The 20453-nt window shown below is 41.4% G+C and overlaps 3 protein-coding genes across 3 annotated transcripts; 1 reads left to right on the plus strand and 2 right to left on the minus strand.

Annotated features, from left to right (window-relative positions):
• Positions 1–156: 156 nt before the first annotated feature.
• RB195_026444 (uncharacterized protein) lies at positions 157–486 on the plus strand (the record flags this gene model as incomplete). Its single annotated transcript, XM_064215001.1, has 1 exon — positions 157–486. One exon carries the CDS (start codon positions 157–159, stop codon positions 484–486), a length of 330 nt encoding a protein of 109 aa, XP_064070882.1.
• Positions 487–4242: 3756 nt separating this feature from the next.
• Positions 4243–4536, minus strand: RB195_026445 (uncharacterized protein; the record flags this gene model as incomplete). Its single annotated transcript, XM_064215002.1, has 1 exon — positions 4243–4536. The coding sequence occupies one exon, from the start codon at positions 4534–4536 to the stop codon at positions 4243–4245; it is 294 nt and encodes a 97-aa protein (XP_064070883.1).
• Positions 4537–13102: 8566 nt separating this feature from the next.
• RB195_026446 (uncharacterized protein) lies at positions 13103–16959 on the minus strand (the record flags this gene model as incomplete). The annotated part of the gene is made up of 4 exons (XM_064215003.1): positions 13103–13153; positions 13565–13663; positions 14763–14882; positions 16912–16959. The coding sequence occupies 4 exons, from the start codon at positions 16957–16959 to the stop codon at positions 13103–13105; spliced, it is 318 nt and encodes a 105-aa protein (XP_064070884.1).
• Between the last annotated feature and the right edge of the window lie 3494 nt (positions 16960–20453).

Below are 20453 nucleotides of genomic sequence, written 5' to 3' on the forward strand. Positions count from 1 at the left end.
ATGTCGCCAAAGCTGTTTACGGCTGCATTGCAATGCATAATGAAATCACTTTCTTGGGAAGAAAAGGGCATGTGTGTTGGTGAAAGATTCCTCTCCAATCTTCGTTTTGTGGACGACATCGTTCTCTTTTCGTGAAGTACCAATGAAACAGAAACAATGCTCAAGGAACTGAACGAAGCAGGGAAGAAAATAGGACTACGGATAAACAGAAAGAAGACACAGTTCATGAAGAGCGCCCACTGCGAGGACGGAGGAGTACAACTTGAAGGCTCCCAAATTGTGGAAACTCCGTCATACGTATACCTCGGACGTTCTATGAACATGGAAAACGACTTGAGGAAAGAACTGAATAGAAGAATGAGAGCAGCGTGGGCAGCATTCGCAGCCGTCAGGGAAGCTAAGGACCAACTGACGGACCATGATCTTCGTGCCCATCTGTTCGACTCGACAGTCCTTCCAGCGCTCTGTTACGCAGCGGAGACGTGAGCAGACTCCGCGGCCACGTCTAGGAAGCTACTTACTACCCACAGAGCCCTTGAGAGATGTCTCCTGAAGTTTAACCGGCGCACACAACACCTAGCCGACTTAAGAGGAATGCCCCGTCTTCGCGATTCAGCGGAATATGTATCGAAAGCAAAACATAGATGGGCCGGTCACATCATGAGAAGAATCGACGATAGATGGACTAAAAGAACGCTAGAGTGGATCCCAAACGCCCCCGAGGGAGACCGCCAACGAGATGGGGTGACGTGTTCACTGCACGGATAGACCAGCTGAGAGCTCAGCTGGATACGGCTCAGAGACCTCGTCAACGTCACTCACGAAGCTTGAGAACATCTTGGATGACAATGGCGAGGGAACGAAACGAGTGGAAGAGATGCTGGGGCCCGCAGGTCTAGTGAAGACGGGCCATCTAAGTATCTAAATAAGTACAATTTAAAAGCATTACTCGAATTATGGGTGTTCCTTCTGATTTCCCTCAACAGTTATCACAGAATTATGTTTTAACATAAAATGACTTGAACAACACCATCGTTTTGAAAAAGATAAGTTCCACACCAGATCCTTTAAATTGTTGGATACTATTTAAACAGCCGTTTGTGTGGATGTTTCCACTTTCTGAAGAAGGCAAACTACCAATTTGAGGCAAACGTGCAAGGAAATGGATGCGCGGAGGTGTCAGGGGTACAATGCAACAGATGCAGTGGACATGGATATGAAACGGTTACAACGTCTCATTTACCTTCCACAACATCCGCACGAAATTACGGCTCACCAATTCGACGCCGGTGGACCACCCCCTCTTGGAATTTTGACACACACACACACACACACACACACACACACACACACACACACACACACACACACACACACACACACACACACACACACACACACACACACACACACACACACACACACACACACACACACACACACACACACACACACACACACACACACACACACACACACACACACACACACACACACACACACACACACACACACACACACACACACACACACACACACACACACACACACACACACACACACACACACACACACACACACACACACACACACACACACACACACACACACACACACACACACACACACACACACACACACACACACACACACACACACACACACACACACACACACACACACACACACACACACACACACACACACACACACACACACACACACACACACACACACACACACACACACACACACACACACACACACACACACACACACACACACACACACACACACACACACACGTGACAGACTAAGCCCGTTATCATATAGCATGATATATACATGTATATGTATATATAAACAATTATGTGGTTTCAACATGCCTTATTCTCTTTTTCTCCAAAACGTCGCCTTTTTTCTACAGATTTTGTCATCTTCGTGTCATCCCGTTTATCTCCCTTGTGGGTGTCCGAGTAAGCGAAGAAGAAGCTGATGCACAAGATCAGGAGTATTTTTAGCTGTGTAGAAAAGCGAATACTTACAAAACTATTGCTATTCATTAGTAATGAAAGTAGTGAACCGCTATCATTCGGGTGTATTTGTAGAAGTTGTGCGAAGGAAGCGCCAACATTCGAGACTCTGTTAAGTTTGACCGTTCAACTAAAAGTTCAAGCTAGGTGTATTTAGCAGTTTAGGTTCCGGATCAGTTCTTATGGTTCTTCGCTTTCGATATCTACATCTCCACTTATTTTTTCGCAGCCGTAGTGTTCGTCAAAATATTTCGTTAATATTATATTTTGTATTAATACTTCATAACACTGTATTGTTGTCAACGACAAGAAACTTCAAGAAAAGGATGTGTTTCGAGAAATTCAGGCTATATGCACAACCTCTTTGGTGTTTCTTCTTTCGTTTATTTTTTCACAGGCATCATTTTTTTAGAATCAGGAGAGCTAAGAAAGGGTTCTAGTAGGTCCGGGAACAGACGAAACCTCATAACATGTGTATGGTCGCAAAATGTTCTTTCTACATGGTTGAAGCAATTAGACTGCATATATAAAATGATAGAAAGATCACTTGTGGGATGGTACACAGTTGTGAGAAAATGGAGATAATTTAACATTTTTATGAATTTTATGATGATTTCAACATTGATGGATTTCTACAAGAACGACTGAATGCGTTTTAGATGAGAATAGAATAACACGGTCTCGACTCCATAGGATAACTGACAAAACTAAATGAAAATGAATTGCCGCTGTAAGGAGGATGGAGTTACACGAAGAAAATGAAAGCCGAAAGCACGCTGCTTTGAGCGATGAGGAGACGCATAATTGCACAGCGATCGGATCGCAACTTGTTCTCGATGACTTTGTTTTCACTTGATCCCGATGTCCGCTAAGAAATGTCAACCATGCGAACAAAATGGAGCCATTCAAGCATATGATTTTTTTGATGAGCTGCAGATGAGGTTGTTATTTCACTCCATTGGCAAATTGTCTTTTTCAGAGCCTGTAATGTGGAATATCTCCGTTTTGCAATGAAAGAAGGAAGATACTTATCAGTTAGTAGCAAAACAGAACCAGTTAGCAGCATTGTGTTATGCCGAGATTCATTGAAAGTCGAACAGTCATTTCATGCATAGTTTTCTGCAAAATTTAAAGTCCACATCTTGAATGAATTCACCTTCTGAAGAGTCTTTTAGAGCTCAGCTTACCCTCTTTGAATTGTTTTAAGCTTTAGAAAGAGAGCATTCCTTTGAAAGAAGGAGCCTCAGCCTTTCCAACCAGAAATTGGTGTTTCAGCGTTGTCTGAGATGCTTATGAATTCACTGGGTCTCTCTTTTGCGTTGAGAGAAGGTGGATGCTGATCAACCAGTATTATAAAAGTCTCTGGAACGGAATGCATCCCTCAGTGTGAGTCCCACAAACTCATAGTACAAACGACTGAGTAGCCGTTCTATATCAGCCTCTAGTTGCTGTTGTACGGCGTAATACATTCTATTGGATGACTACGCGTTAGAAACAGAGTAGCTGACGAGGCTGTGATTTCTGTGGGCAAATACAGAGTTCGGAGTGCAGATCACGAGTATGAGGGTGGCCCTGCGCAGTTGCCTCTAGTCGCCTTGAAAAACACGGTGAAAAACGGCGTTTTTTTCCTTCGACATACGTTAGAAGACGCCATCGTTGCGTATGAACCGTGTCCACGAGAGAGCAGTCGAAGATTCGTTAGGTCTCCTTGCCTGTTCAAGTAAAACTTCAAGTGAAACTAACGAATTGGCTGCGCATAAAACCGCGCAAGTATGAGGGTGGCGCAGCTTTCACGTACCTCTCACTAACTAAGGGCGTTCCCACGCGCTGCTTCAGGACGATTAGGGGCAATTGAACGGGGATACGAGACATTCGTAATCTACACCCCAACTCTATAGTTGCCCACAGAAACGCCGACATTGCCAGTTTCGTGACACAGTGCCTCTAACGAAATCAAGTACGAAAGTATTATCGGTATCATAGATTTCATCTTTAGTATTTGATTTTTGATCATAAAATTCCACTGGGATTCTATTTTATGTGGATACCTAATTGCTGGATGTACTTATTCGCAACATGAACGCCTCCGAGAACTGGTAGACTCCATTTTAGTTTAGAAATCGCGATCAAATTTACTTTTTTGTTATTATTTATTGAGAGATTCTATCGTGTCCAAGATTGCCGATACTCGGGACTGCTGGCGGATAGATCAGCAGCGGTGGTTGATCCGGTCAGGGTTGCGGACAGGAAGTGTGAAGACATTCGGCTGCGTAGTGGTAGGAAGTGCTAGAGCATTTGTGCAGCTCATCCTTCGTAACTTGTAAACGACGACTACAGCCACGTGATACGGTTGCTGTACGAAAATCATCGAAATTACAATAGGTCCTGTTACAAACTGTGCGGTACGCAGAATCCATTCTGCACGAACATCGTCGTCTACGGTAGTCGCCCTTGTCAAGTAGAATATGGAGAACTGCACTGGAAAGAATTTTTCATGATCCATCGAAAATATCAAAATAATATCAGCAATGCGATGCAAAAGTGTACCATCCAAATCATAAGATCATTTATAACTCTATTTAAAAAATAGAATTATAAATATAATGTAAAATTATGGAATAAAACATATAATTTATAAGAAAAATCTACGTTAACCAGATTTAAGTGTAACATTTGCTCAATACGACTTGCTTCGACTGCTACTGAAAATAGATTTCCTTATTTGACTCTCCACAAAATTTTCTGTTAACAATTTTTAAAAGACTCTTCAGCTTTTCGTTCTGTTTTCTTCCAAGGATGCATGGCTGCAATTACTGATAGACTGGTTTAAAAGTCCAATTAAACGCAGTACTTGTTATGTTATAGTTAAAAAATGCGTTCAATGGAGCTTCCATCGAATATACGGTAGACGCGATGGGACCTGTGCTGGGCACGGTCTCGCGCTGAAGGCCACTCGCTGGCTTCGATATCCACGTGGTCAGCTGCGAGCAGTTGAGTGAAAACTTTGCATACCTTTGCTCCATAGGTGGAAACTTTTTGACGGCACCAAGGAACCGCATAAAACCTTATATTCGCTCAAACTCTCAAAACAGATAGTGCTAAAGAAATCCACCCACAAAATAATCAGCGGGTAATTTTGTCTAATAACTGCTCAGAAGTCCTACATGGAGTGATGTTTTCAGCAACAAAATCAGTTGTCCGAGCCCACTCCTGATTTTGGAAAATCTCCTGTCTGCGGTACAGTGGAAGGATATCCCATTATTCGTCTAAGCATTACATGGAACGTGGTTGCATATTTATGGATATCATTCGGTATCTAGATATATTACTTTGTTTTTTTTATTTTAAAACGACATAAAGTAGAAAATTATTCTTTAAAAACTCACGAAGGCTATACCAGTAGGGAATCAAAGATATCGTTAAAGGCATCACCCCACGAATCTGAGGTGGTGCAGATTTCAGGTGGAGTATTCGTATACGGAATGGGAGACTACGGAGAGGGAGGTGACTCCGTCCATTTCTTGCTAATTGCCGTAAAAAACGGCCCGGAAGAGGCGGCGCCGCACAAGACTGGCGCGCTCCAATCGAACCTCTTGTACAAAATGGTGCGCCAAAACGAATGAAGCCGTATCTTCCGGGCCGTTTTTTACGTTTTTTTAGGAAGAAATGGACGGAATCACCCTCCTCTCCGTAGTCTCCCATCCTTTATACGAATACTCCACCTGAAATCCGCACCACCACAGATTCGTGGGGTGATGCCTTTAAAGCAAAAATAGCAAATGCAAGTCTGGCCCTCGCTTCTATCACCACTGGATCTTTGGACGAACGTTTCCGTTTACAACAAAAAAGTGAAACCAACGACTGAAACATACTAAATTACTTGTAAATATAAACCGGTTGAAAACAATAAATATCTCAGTTAATAACGAGGATGTGCTTGAAATTTTCTGAGAAAGCCACAAACAAATACAAACTGTACTAAGTAAAAAAAACAGTCACTACAGTCTCCAAGTCCTCTCTTCTTGAAACCTCGGAATTTGATAGTGTATTTATGTTTCCTTGTTATGCCAACGAGGTTTAGGTGAAACTTTTTAATTGGTCTAACGTTTCGACAAACTCGTCTTTTTCAAAGGCCTGAAAATGGTTCGAGTTCTTTGACACCATGCATATCCCATCAAACTCCTCCTCCCTCCCAGCCAACCCTCGATATTGTTCCAAGTACACCACGCAAGACCTTAAAAGGAAAACAACTGACCAGTTTCACCGACTAGTGGGGTTGGTAAACCACCACGTTCTTAAAGATTGTCACCAAGGCGAATGAGATCTACGCACTGTGCAGCGTCCTTAAGTACTGGTGTGTGGATAACGTTAAGGAACTGCATGTGGGACAATCTTATAGCTCACATCGGAGTTATTTACCAAATAGAATGCCTAACGTGCAACGCCATTTATATTGGAGAAACTGGAAGGATGCTGAACGAGCGTATCAAGGAACATTTGGCTGGTAAAAGGCGAGGGAGTGCGATGACACCGTTAGGGGGCCACAAAAATGATAAGCATGATGGAAATGAGTTTGAAATAAAATGTACAATATTAGCGCACGAGAAAGAAATATCTGCTAGAAAGGCATTGGAAGCATTCTGGATTTCCGTCAGAAATCCGTCTATGAATAACAAAAATGAGTGCTTATCAATTACCGACGACTTCTTGCCGTTCGTAACACTCTGTGAGCTATAAGAATGTCCCACATGCAGTTTCTTAACACCATTCAGACACCAGTATTTAAGGATACTGCACAGTGCGTGGATCTCATTCGTCTTGGTGACAATCTTAAAGAACGCAGTGGTTTACCAACCCCGCTGGTCGGTGAAACTGGTCAGTTGTTTTCCTTTTAAAGTCTTGCGTGGTGTACTTGGAACAATATCGAGGGTTGGCGAGGAGGGAGGAGGAGTTTGAGGGGATATGCATGGTACCAAACACCTCGAACCATTTTCAAGCCTTTGAAAAAGACGAGTTTGTCGAAACGTCAGGCCAATAAAAAAGTTTCAGTTAAGCCTCGTTGGCATAACAAGAAAACATAAAGTCATTACAGTATTCGTTTAAAAACTCAGAACACATACCAAAATAGCGAACAAAGTTAGGACAAGACTCGTTAATAAAACACTAAGTGTTTCCATAAATTTTGGTAGCCTTTGATACGGTTTGTCGATAAAATAATGATACAGAGTCAACAGCAACGCACCAGTTGTATCGTAGAAAATCCAACCCTAGGAATTTAATTATATTGTGTGACAGCTCTGTGAGTACTGCGCGTTTTTGTGGTGGAGGCGTTTGCGACACAACTGCGACTCTCCCAACGACTTAAAAATAGTGGAACTTTGTATGAGCAATATGAAATTTTTGGGTCTTCTCGAAAAAAAAAAACATCTTTCAATCAAGGAGGATTTCATGTGAGCAGAGCTAATAATTCCCAGGACTTGAGAAGAGATGCTGGTTTTCATAGATCGCCAGCTACATAACTTATTTCTCTAAATTATGATTATAAAACCTATAGAAATAATGATGTAAAGTACTACTGCAAGCGTTTTTGTAAATAGTCGTAAAAAAAACCTTCGAAAACGCCACGCTCCAAGTTTTTTTGCACTTGGAAAAAGCAGGCTGCTGTCAGCAGAAAGCTCGTGGGGCGGACGAAAAGACTTGGGTTCTGCAGCGAAGTTTGAGAGAACACAGTTTTCAGACAAGAGATTTCTCGGAAAATTCCAAATTCGGAAGGCAGCGAGGCAACAAATAAATAATCGCCAGACATTTTCGGGCGTGGAACTGCTATATAAATCCTTTGCGTAGCTAATAGTAGGAGTAGTAAATACGCGCAGAAGATGTGTTTTGTTCATTTCTTCGAAACAAAATAATGAATCAGCTTCGACCTGAGGACCGTGAAAAACAGCATGCCTCCCCTTACCATTCTAAAAACACTCGCACGTCCTCGTTGAGGATTTGGAAAGCGTGTTGGCCTACACAATGACTTGCGTAGGCAGCGATGACCAAGTCAGTGTTCTTATCCTCTTAGACAGGTCTGGTACCAGTTTATCTCTTACTGACTGCGCTACACCCGTCTATTCTACAGTACGGTAGTACTCAATAATAATGGTACCAACAAGATAAGATTATAGTAATCAATTCGCAATACCAACGTTTCACTATATGCAGCAGTCGAGAGAGGTACACGAACCACCGAGTTCACAACACTCCACAACTTCGTATCGTAGAAGCGGATAGTGGCACCATAAGTGCGTTTGCGAATGCTTTAGTGAAATCCTTACTGTCCACTTGCATGTTGATCACCCAGAAGATGACCACCAAAAGCAGCTCAAAACCAGCAAGTGCAGTCCCGAGGGCTTCTGCAAAATATTTTACAAAATGAAGTTTTTTATAATTTGCTACACTGACGGCATAGCAACGGTCAGGCGCTTAGGGTATATTATAACAGGGATTTGGCATGAAATACCCCGATGATGATCCCGCATGTTTTTCTCAAACCTCAACTGGGAGTCACGCATAGGCACCCGTTCAACTCACTCGCTCTTTCTGCAAGTCCCATCATCACTGGTTTTCGTTACCAGATCACAGGAAAACAGCTCTGAATCGCGAAGTAGAAACTAAAGTCGTTTTCGAGCCACTTCTTGGTTGTTGACGCAGTCGCAAGGGAAGCGACCTTCTCTTCAGCTGCAGAACTGATCAGTACCAAGACGATAATGAATTTCTCCACGTCTCCTTGTGTATTTGAAGAAACCGTCGCCCAACGTTCTAACAAGGAGAACTAGAGAGGAGCTCGGTGGGAAAAAATGTGCGGTCGGGAAAATTCGGTCAACATGAAATGATTATGTATTTGTGTCACTCTCTTACGTTGAGACAAGAGGGAAAGCGCACAGCAAAGATTGATCAACGCCGCGCACTTTATCCTTTCGTCCACTCTAAGATACGCACAAATTATTCCACTGAGCAAGTGCAGTAATTAATGTCTACAATGCAAATCCTACTGTTCGACGTAGGGGTGCATCCTGCATTCTTTTGAAACAGACTTATAATTTAATGCTACATAATAAGGGGCTTAGTCTGTCAGCTTAGCTAAAGCCGGACGTTCAGACTTTCTGTGGTGATCAAAGAAGGTAGTAGCGGCATTTTCTGTGAAACTAGATTGGGGTCTTTCTAACAATACTTTCTTCTTTTTTGTATGAAAATAAGTGCAAGATTTCATAGTTCTCTTTCTAAGTGTTCCACATTTGGAGATCATCCAAACTTCAGCTTCAAGCACCCTTTCGGTACCAACATAATATAGAAACAATTTGAAAATATTACTTGCAGTATGGGTTTTCTTCCTGTTTTCCCCCAAACGGTTTTCACAGAATCATGTTTTCACGTAAAATGATTTGAACAACACCGTCGTACCGATAAAAATAACGTTTCACCTTTTGCTTTCGCTACTATTTAAGCACCCGTTTGCATTCCTGTTTCCACTTTCTGAGGAAAGCAGGCTACCAACCTGAGGCAAATGTGGAAGGAAACAGAGGCAAGAAGACTCACAAGTGACAGACTAAGCCCGTTATTATATAGCATTAAATTATAAGTCTGTTCCAAAAGAATGCAAAAGCACTCTAACGTCGAACTGTAGGATTTGCATTGTAGACGTTAATTACTGCACTTGTTCAGTGGAAATGCGTTAGGGGCTTACAATGCGTTAGGGGCTAGCAAAGTCAGTATTTTTGTCTTTCCGGAAAGTCTGGTTCCAATTCACCGACGTCATCGCGGTTATGAAAAGCTTGGTTGGCACCACGCCAATTCCAAACCATCGATCGTGTAGTCAGAGCCGAACTGCCTACTGCGCCACACCTGCTCCTCTATTTTATCCTCCTGCATCTCCATTATTCTCTGCGATTATAAGCACGCAAGTTATAAGCAAACTCATCCTTGACGACTACATTTTAGCACAAGGTAATCCTGATATGCAATTTTGCCGATTAAGGGAGGCAGTCTAGTTAGCGTTCTATTCACTTGAATTAAGGAATATTCTTCTTCTGAGAAAATGAATCACGGTTAGCTCTTTTTCAGATGTTCACTATTCAGCCAAGCGCAAAAATCAGAACACAAGGGACCCACAGTCGTTCCGTTACCTACGTTAGTGATGACCTCATAAATTATCAAATTATTACATCTTTTTGAGAAAATGAGTCCGTTTAAGTTCAGATGTCATTTGTGATTGACTTCTGATTATTATATTTATCGTTTTAGAAAATTATCCCCCTTAATTTTATCGCTGCCACTTAAAGTCCCCAAATGAGCAATGTCTGATGCTTGGATGAAATATGCAGCTGACTACTCACCAAGTCCCTAAGGTGTACTACATTCCGCCAACAAATTTCAAGATTTTTAACTCGTGGAAAACAAAGTTTTTCTCAATTTCTCTTTCTTTTTGTTTCAAAAGTGCACGCGTACGACATTGAGAACTCAAAAAAGGGAAGAGATTCCCCTTGAGATTTCCTCATCACTCAAGAAGTTCATAGATGTTTTTCTTCACTTTGGTGTAGATACTATAGATTTCGGAAATGTGAACAACTAAGAGAAACATTTTTCCTTTATTCTATGTGAACTGAATGTTTTTCGTATTTTTAACACATGTGCGTCTAAACAGCGGTCAAAGCTAAAATATTTCTGCTAGAGCGCAGTTTCGGACTACTCCATGTGCGAGTTTCGATAAACCTTAAAATGATGGTGATTCATTATTTGCTTTCTTGAAGGCATCACCCCACTAATCTGGAGTGGTACGGGTTTCAGGCGGGTAACGCCTATACAGGATCGTAGATCGTGGGGAAGAGGGTGATTCTGTTCATCTCTCCCTGTATTATTGTAAACGAGCGACCCCAGAACTGTTTCTTACGACGGCTTCTGTTGCCGCCCCCGCCTGCAATTCGTCTGAATTGGTTTTCGACGAATCTGCGGGGGAGATGAACCGCATCACCTTCTTAACCTCTACGACCCCGCTTAGGCGTTTCCTGCCTGGAACCCGTACAACGCCGGATTCGTGGGGTGATGCCTTTAAGTTCACTCGGACGCAAGGTTCTATTCTACATGAAGTATTGCAGCTTTGCCCGCAGCTTGAGTGCATATTTACGAGCCACTGGCATGAAACACATTCATTTCACATAAAAAGAAGGAAAATTGCTTCACTTGATTGTTCACGTCTCCGAAATCTATAAAATATACCAGCATAGAGCGGAAACATTGTGCTACTGGTGTACTTCTTGAACTACTTCCTAAACTTCTTAAACTACTGTACTTTTTGAGTCGTAAAGACACTATCTGCTCAGTAGGAGCTTGGCAGAACAAGGACTGTGCAACTCATCCAATTTAGAAAATCTGACTGAGAAAACGTTACGTAAGAAAAAGGTTTTTGATCGTGTTGAGAAAAATCAAACCAGGAATACTACAGCATAGACAACGAGTGATTTAGAACCTGTCCCAAGCCAAAAACCACCGGCATCCTTAATTTTTCCAAAATTTACTAGGGATCTCTCCTTACGCGGCGCTCACCTATATCCACTCATTTATCAACCGAAACAAGGAATTTGTGGCGTTTCTGAAGATTGTTAGTACCGTCATAATTTGACTCGAACTAGAACCTTATTTTTTTTAATTTTTGACTTCTATTCTAGCAAATCCTATCCACAAATCCTTGTTCTGATGTTTGAAAATTGTTAAAAGAGGCAAATAGAGAGCTATCTGCATATAACCCTTCTAAAAGGCCTCGGAAATTAAATTAGTAGAGAAGTCGGCATGAATTCTTTCTCCTCGTTCTCTTAATTTCTTTCCAAAAAAAAGGGGAAAAAATAAATAAATGAATAGAACAAAAAATGTTTGCTTTTAAGAAAGATTAAGCAGTTATCTAGTAAACAACTCGGTTTCAACTCATTTCCGCACATATGCGTGCTTTTATCTGAAAGATCAGAGAACACCAAAAATATAATCGAAGCTACGGTCGCAGTTCTTAAGGACGGCAGCAAATGCTGAATTTCCTTTTCTGCGATCATTCATTTCCTACTAGATAATTTCAATCTTGAATGGTCCGCAATTTTCTAGTATTGAAACTGCTTCCTAACTTATTAATATGAATAGTTTATAAAAGTACGAATGGAGCCGCGTATACGGGGTCGGATTGCTACCTGCACGTGGTAGCCCTGCCCTAACTAAACGCAATCAGGCGTTCGAGTGTTCGCTTGGAAAGTACGAGCTATATAACCCGCACTGTTATATGGCGAAAGATTTCCATGGGTTCCATCTGGAAGAAGCCACATGGCCGAAAACCAAAGTTCTGGACTGAGGTGGTGAAAGGGGACCTGAGGACACTCGCTGTGGATGGACAGTTCAGGAGAGACGTAAATTTTGCAGAATATGGTATAGCAACGAATGGATTGATTCTATGCAAGCTCTCACAGAAGATCGAGAAGATTGGGCAGAGTTACGTTCAAGGGCGGCATACCTCGGTGAAGACGCGGGTAATCGCGTGAGGCGATGACATCAGCCCGCCGATTATGTCAAGTCAATGAAAAGTACGAATACAAACTTACATGTATTCTTATAATCAGTCGTTTTGTTGGTTTATTGAATGGTGGTGCTTAGGAAAAAAAATTACAACCATTAAAACTGGATGGAGAAAAGACACAAGTTACTAAAACTGCAAATCTTTCACTGCTCTGGAAAGATCCTTGTAAACAGCCTATTTCTTCGGCCCTAAAATACTGAAAGCCATGGCCGAGCAGCTGCTCATGATCTACAACTGAAGATCAATCACTCTTGCCGCGTTGTCATTGTGGCTGCGCTACCACAAAACATCTGGTTTATTGCTTTAATGTGTAGTAGGGCGCGGAAAACACAGAAGAAAAAAAGAAAATTCACTGACCATCAAAACGTAAAATGCAACAAAGAGAAGAGAAAATCTACAAATGTGCCGCCACAATGCGTTTCACTCTTTCTAAAAATGTACAATAGGCGAAAATGGTCTGTACAGAAAATGAGTATCAAGCGGAGCTGGTCTGCTGCATTTGAAGGAGCATCTTTGCCACCGGCGCCTTAAAATTTCCGACTGAGATTTGGAATTGTTTATTTATTATGTGTAAAAAATGATGAAATTAGTGTTGGAGTTGAATGGAAAGTTACATAAAGTATTCTTTGTAATTTTTCAGTAACTTTATCGTTACTCCAGTATTGTGATAACTAGTACACTCAAGTAAGAGATGAAAATTCACTGATAGACATCTATTGCCTGGAAATTAATTAGTCACGAGATCTAAAAAGATGAGATTTTTTGGATGTTTTCGTTGGAAGTTCAAATTATTTTGAGTCAACTTTTAGATAAGTTTGGTTCTTTAGGTCTCTCACTTAGTCTTTTTTAGGACTAGAAGTGGTGAGTCCATGCAGGCGTTTAGTGATTTCTACCGGTAAGTTACTCCGAAATAAATTTGTTTCACCCAACCACTCACCTGTCCATTTCTGATGAGAGCGTCAGTCATTGGTCCAACCCAGTGATTTTTCGTCTTAAGCAAGCAGATCAACGCATCCACCTGTGCTTGAGTGGATTCCTAGATTTGGATAGAGATTTAATCAGCTCTTGAATTTAAAAAACGATGTATGAAAGATTTGCCGCTGAAGAACGGTTTTCAAGGATCAAATCCTTTTTTGTCTTGACTTCCTTCAAAAAAAAAACTCCCAAAATTAAAATTCCTTCTAAAAAAAACCACGATGTCAGTTTTAGATGGCGCCTTTGAGTGAAATCTTTTTGTACTTCCATAATTTCTCCCAGATCTTTGCTCGCAAAGGAAGGGAGGCCCTTGAACAAAGGTAGAAGTCCGACAAGGAAATATGTAAACAACATGTAAACAAACCCCGCTTTCACAGGACAAATTCAAGAACCCGTGCTGTTTAGTTTATTGGTTAGTCAATAGGCAAATACGTTACTATTCAATGCCAACAGTCTGGAAAATTCGAAAACTCCCCAGAAATACTACAGAGGAGTTTTAGTACACCGATACGACATTCTTTTTCTACTTCAACACCTGCAACTTCTGGATCTCTATAGATGGTCAAACTACTCAAAAAAGTAGCGAACACAGTACCAACCGTGTTCCTCACTTTTGCAATTATGCCTGACATTATAAAGTGAGAATTCTAGAAAAACCGCAACGACACAACTTCAAAAAATCATTATGATAGCAGCCCCGAGATAAAAGATCGCACATGCAAGACACTACCCAGAACGACGTCTATATTTTCCCGATTATAAAATTTTTATAGCTATGATGAAAAAACATTTATGGTTTTGCAAGCTTGTTCAAACTATTAACTGTACATTTGGAAAATTTCTGATCCAATGTGACATGTTCGAATCCTTTCTGAATCTAAAAAAAATTCAGACCGACAAAGATGCTGTTCTAACGTTCTGCGATTTTCTCTTTTTTTCCAAATTCTTCCCCCAAAAAAGCAAGGCTCATGAGACGATGTTTACTGATTACTGTTTCAAATCTTCCTCAAATCAAATAGTAAAAACTCAATCCCAGAATTGTTAGCAATTGAGAACGTAAAATCTTTTCTGATGATAATTCTTCATGGACGGATAAATCTCCTGGATAATGCTGCCTGGACAATGTTGAGGTAAACATAAGGCTGAGCTGAGATGATCACCTTCGCGTAGACTGCACCCATTTCGTAGGATTTCAATACGTTCCTTGCCACAAGTATTGGCACTAAGTCTTTCAGATTCATGGTCTCAAGTGTTGAACGCAGACGATCGAGGTTGTCTGCCTAAAATAAAAAAGAGATCTTACAAGCTTGGATCAAAAACACATTCCTAAAAGTAATATTATTAGTATTCTTTACCCAATGATGGCTTCTGTGTAAATAAACCAACCTAAGAGGAGCATATCAAGAAATTCGCATCTTAAATTCTTTCCACGAATAATTAAAGAGAAGGGTGTGGGTGACGAATAGTATGATCGTCCTCAATACCTTTTGATCCAAAGAAAAGCGTGCGAAACAGAAGCGTAGCAGCAGGTAGCATCGTTGGGAAGACGGGACGAGACAAGGATGTTTCTGTCTCCCAAACGATGCAACTGATTACGAGCAGTAGAATGAGGACAATCAGCAACTTGTCCACAATTGTATAGATGGGGCTATCTTTGATGCTTATTTGAGATTAAGATAAGTTGGATTGCAGGAGCTGGATGACGAAGGAGTTCTATCGCGTAATAAGTTGCGTCGTTGGGGAGACGAAGTCACAGAGTGTCTCTTTAGAGTGGAGGATTGAGAGCGATCACCTACTGTGGAGGATTGAGAGCGATCACGCTCACGCTCCTTAATTATACTCCTACCCCTATCCATTCGTGGAGACAACCCGATTTCATTAATTACGTGATACAACATAAACGCCCCAAAGTCAGGATAAACGCATCTTGCAAACTGCTTAAAAATTATGACCGACTCAATGCGTCACAGTAAAAGTGAGACGCTAGCTGATTTGTGCTGCATTCAGAAGTTCGCATTTCGTCTACTGCGCACTACTCGTAGACGTGATCATATACTTGCATATCACTATTGGACTTTTGCATCTCCTTTCTCCCACTTTTAGATTTTTTTGTATTCTGGGATTCGCAGGGTATTGTGTACTCGGAGCTGCTGAATGGTAATCAGACAATCCGCGCCAGACTCCGCATGCGAAGCGACTCCCGAAGCCGGCCGATACAGCGCGCGAAAAACGCCCAAAACGCCTCGAAGTCGAACTGCTGCGTGACAGGGCGAGACCTAAGGTGGCAAAGGAGAAACGAAAATTTCTGGAGGGCATAGGCTGAGCGACCACCTGTACACCCTCCCTATAACCCGGACATCGTCACATCCCACCATCGCATGTTTGGATCCCGAAGCAGCATCTGGACAAAAAGAAGCTTCAAAAGACCACGATAACCTTAAGAACGTACTCAACGACTTTTTATCGTCACAGTTCCTTTCCTTTAGGGGGAAGGGCACTGAGACCTCGCTCATCTATTGGTTAGATGTTGCTGATAATGATGGCAGTTAGATTGTGGATCCTTGATTCACACTAATGCAATTTATTCCTTTTAGAAGGGGAGCAAAAATATGAAAAGACACAATAAAACATGTTTTGCAGGGGTTACACTGTAATGTCATGCAATTAAAGAGTAGGGCAGTCAAAAGGCAATTTTCTAAGAACTTGTGCGCTGGAGCTACGTATTATGGCGGAAGTAGGCAAAGACTTCCACGCACTTGGAGTCAGCATCCAACGAGTTTTCGGTTATAGCTGGTTTAAAAACTACCTTATTTGGAAAATGGTCGCAGTTACATGCGTGCACAACGCGAATTTCCTACATTTTCATCATCCGCTTCGTGTTTCTGCTCCAACAGAGAAGAAAAAAAAAGAATCAAACAGCAATAAGAAAAATCAGCTTCGAGCAACTGAAAAATATGATAACAAAAGGCATTCGGCAAGAATCTCCGGAATTCAAAGCTTGGACTCTTAGCGTTCATCGAGTACGTTACTGACTTACAACCACGTTTCGTTGCTCACCACTCTAACGCTGCGCGAGGTCAGTATCTCACATCACACAAACCCCCGAGACTCCTAAAAATTCCGGTCGACAGCTTCATTCCGTTCTTAATGTGACGTACGCCTACTAACAAAATTTAATTGAAGTAAATTATTTTGGTGCAGCAACAATCAGTTTCAGTGATGCATCTACAATTACCCACAAGCAGCAGTCCTTGGGCACCTTTGAAGTAAAATTGCATAGAAACTAAAAGAATTTCTTGGAAAACATACCTGTTCGGCACGGATATCGGCCAGACTGCGTGAACAAGAGATTGACATGACGAAGTGAACTGAGGGTTGCCCAAGAAAAAAACTCTGAAGAGCAAACACCCATCTGACACGGAGATTTTTTTGAGAACACGAGCAGAGATCATAGACCGAAATTGATTTCTAAGGCAACCGGAACAGCGAGAACGACATCCGAACAACTGTTTTGCGGCCGCACAGACAAATGAGTGACCGAGATTAATTGGATGTGAGATCTAACGGCACTAGAAATCCGGACACTGTTGGCGGAGCGTGAGCACATGCATTCTGTTGCACTTCTCTTTTATGCGGGAGCGACGAGAAAAAATATGCGATAACAATGAAAAGGAGCTAATTTTCGCAAAAATCGTCACTGCATAGCTCGAAAACAAGGAAGTGACGTTTGCGGATAGATTCTCTCGGCGTTAAAATAAGTAACAAAATAAAAACGTTAGATAATTCAACCAGGTCAGGTAACTCAGCTAGCCGAGCGGATAGCAATTTCGACAGGATCGGATGAAGAGGTCAAAATGGAGATCTGACAAGCAAGTAAATTCCTATTTTCGAAACTTTTCCTCGAGATTACGAAAATAAGATCTTCATGAAGCAGGTTGTAAAAGCTAGATACGGTACGCTCACTAGAACTCATCGTTATCAGAACTGTTCGAGATTTTGTCTCAATAAGTTGCTTCCCTTTGGGATTGGGATCAAAATGTGGGACAGAGCGCCGCAATTCTGAGGCAAAGCTCTAATCTCTTGGGTATTATTCGACAAAGGCTTAAACAGCACGGGTTTCCAAGCAAGCACATAATTGTTTTCTAAGTGATGACCACTTTTTTTTTTCAAATCTTGACTAAAAGGAGGACTTTACTAACCAGAGAGGAGTTCTATTATGGGTACGAGAGAGAGAGCGTACGAGATCAGTGATCTTCGATGCCGCGTCGTGTGCGCTGTCGGTTTCTGTGGGGAAAAAAATTTTTCTAGAAATCCAAACAGAGACCCAAGTACTGCTAGTTGGGGAGTAGAACTAAAATTAGACTAATTTCAACCAAAAGGAGGTCTTAATGACTTCCTGTGACGTAAAAAGAGTCTGCGAAACATCCTTTGAAAATCCACTCGCCAACTATTCCAGACCGACGGGATCGTGCACGGCGTAGCAAATGACCTTCGAAATAAGTTGAAGGCATGGAAGAATCAAAAGTAGTAGTCGAATAACAAGCTTCTCTATTCAAATTTTTCCAAATTCCTTTAAACGAGATCTTTTTCTCTTCACATACGCAGCTGCAAAAGATCGCTTGCAAGGAGTGTTTTCTCCATCATACGATGAACATATGACTGACAATTCCAGAATCGTTGTTAGAAGTTGCTTTGACGAGAATGCTTCGTGAAAAACCAGCAAGTAGAACACGTTCTTGTAGGGGGATCCACCTCAGAGAAAGTTGTGTAGAATATCGAATGGATCTTTGCTGCTTCATCACCGTGGGAAAACTTCATTTATTTCTGATATCGTGCGTACGGTAACTAAACGTATATGTAGAGAGAAAATAAGACGCCGCCTTATTTACAGCAAGTTCTGTTTTACATGTGTTTTTCTCATACCGGTAGCAATGTATCCATGGCAACGTATTATATGGCCGAAGAAGCAATTTACTGCTACAAGTAAGAAAAGTACAAAAAAGCCCAAAATGGCAAATTGTTAAGGTAAAAAAGTAATATAATATAAATAATAAATAATGACAAGATAAGAAATACGAGAACCACTAGCTTAATTACGATATTCTAACGAATTTCTAAAAAAATATTCTATAGAATGTGGAGGCGTTCTTTTGCTGTCAAGAAAAGTGTCGTTAAGAAAAAAAATTGTTTAGAATAATGAAATTGTGCTCTTTTCTGAGGTACCATCATTGCAAAAATGGCACAAGCTTCATCAGCCTGGAAATACATACAAATATCGCTTCTCTCCACCGTAAGTAGGTCTTCATTATCCCAATTCCTTCCGTTTCGAACTCCGTGGTGGAGATGGCGGTTGCGATCGACGTGGGACTATGGTGAACTGCAAAGATCAGCGGCGCTAGCGTGGGTCCCTCCTCGATCATAACCGCTACCCTCCACCACACCGCGCAACCGCTGGTGCAACTACATCAACTACCAGACAGGTGACGGCTATGGTGACTGCCTCTGGTTGCTTATTTTTCCGTCGAGCACAAGATTTCTATGGACGATAAAGTACACGGTGTTCATCCATCTCCTTGGGATCCGCCTACGCGTTGGATTCAGGATCGCTTGAGGTTCATGAAGCCTTACAATGACTTACAGGGACGAGCCGATGTGCCAACTCAGTGCTTCTACCCTCCCAGACACGTTTATCACCAATTTATCGTCTCCAGAGAGATGAAAACCTTCGTTGGCGCAGTGCGGCCACGAGCCATCGAACAGGCATTCGAACTTCTCCCGACTTTTCTACACCCACCTTCCTCAGCAAAGTATTAGTCTCAGTTTAATAATCTCCTCTCAAAGCTCCAACAGCGAATACACAGTACCGAAATCGGTACTGTGTATTCATTGTTGGAGCCTTGCCTTGCTCATTCACCTGAGCGCTGCATCGTTGGTCTCATAATGCGCTGCTTTCAAAAGGAGGTGGAGGCAAGCGAAAAGAGGGTCAGTGGTGTAATTTCCGTGTGTTTCGTTGCGGTCACAGGAAAGAAAACAAGCATTCTTGACCACGGATAATTTCGATAATCACTCTCTGACAGCGGCAAAAACGCAGAAGCTCTGACTGTAACTTTCTCCTCGAATATTTCGATAATATTTTGTAACTAAGAAGGACAGAGCAAAAGGTGACGCACGCAGAAAAACGTTGAATTTCAACTTCAATTCTAATTTTACTGAATGTTGCAAGAAGAAATAATAATAAAACAATGTAGGTAACATGTAAGTAAGAAATAATAATAAAACAATGAAAATGTGCAATTTTATAATCAAATAAGTACGTTTCAGCAGCATTTTAACTATTATTAATATGTAGACGAATAGTCAAAAAATGCTAAAATCCATAATTAATTTACCAACCTAAGTTCTTTTCCGGAAAATTGCTCCACATTAATGTGTACAATAGTGAGTACGTATAGAGACTAAACTGAACACCACTAACAACAGTTCTTATTTTTTTTTTGTCGTGGAAACATTTAAAAAGCGCGATGCGCTTTAATCCAAGCAAAATACTAGTATTGAGAATTAGGGCAAAATCGAGCAGAAATTCAACGGAAATCCACTAATTTTCCAGCAGTGATGGGGAAATGTCCCGCAAATGCTTCGTATAGTCACCATAGCATACAGTGCAGTGATATAAACGGAATGATGACTGTGTGTGCAGAAGTAGAAGTCGCCTCGACTGTCTCATTTTCAAATTAATTTACTCAAAACGTTTTACTTGTTTATTATACTTCTCATTTTGTTTTATTTTCCTCCTTAGGGTGTGGTTTTATGTGTTCAACTGTTTTGTAATCAAACCACAACGTCACTTTATT

The sequence above is a fragment of the Necator americanus genome, chromosome X (genome assembly GCF_031761385.1).
Source record: "Necator americanus strain Aroian chromosome X, whole genome shotgun sequence".
In the NCBI taxonomy this organism is placed as follows: domain Eukaryota; kingdom Metazoa; phylum Nematoda; class Chromadorea; order Rhabditida; family Ancylostomatidae; genus Necator; species Necator americanus.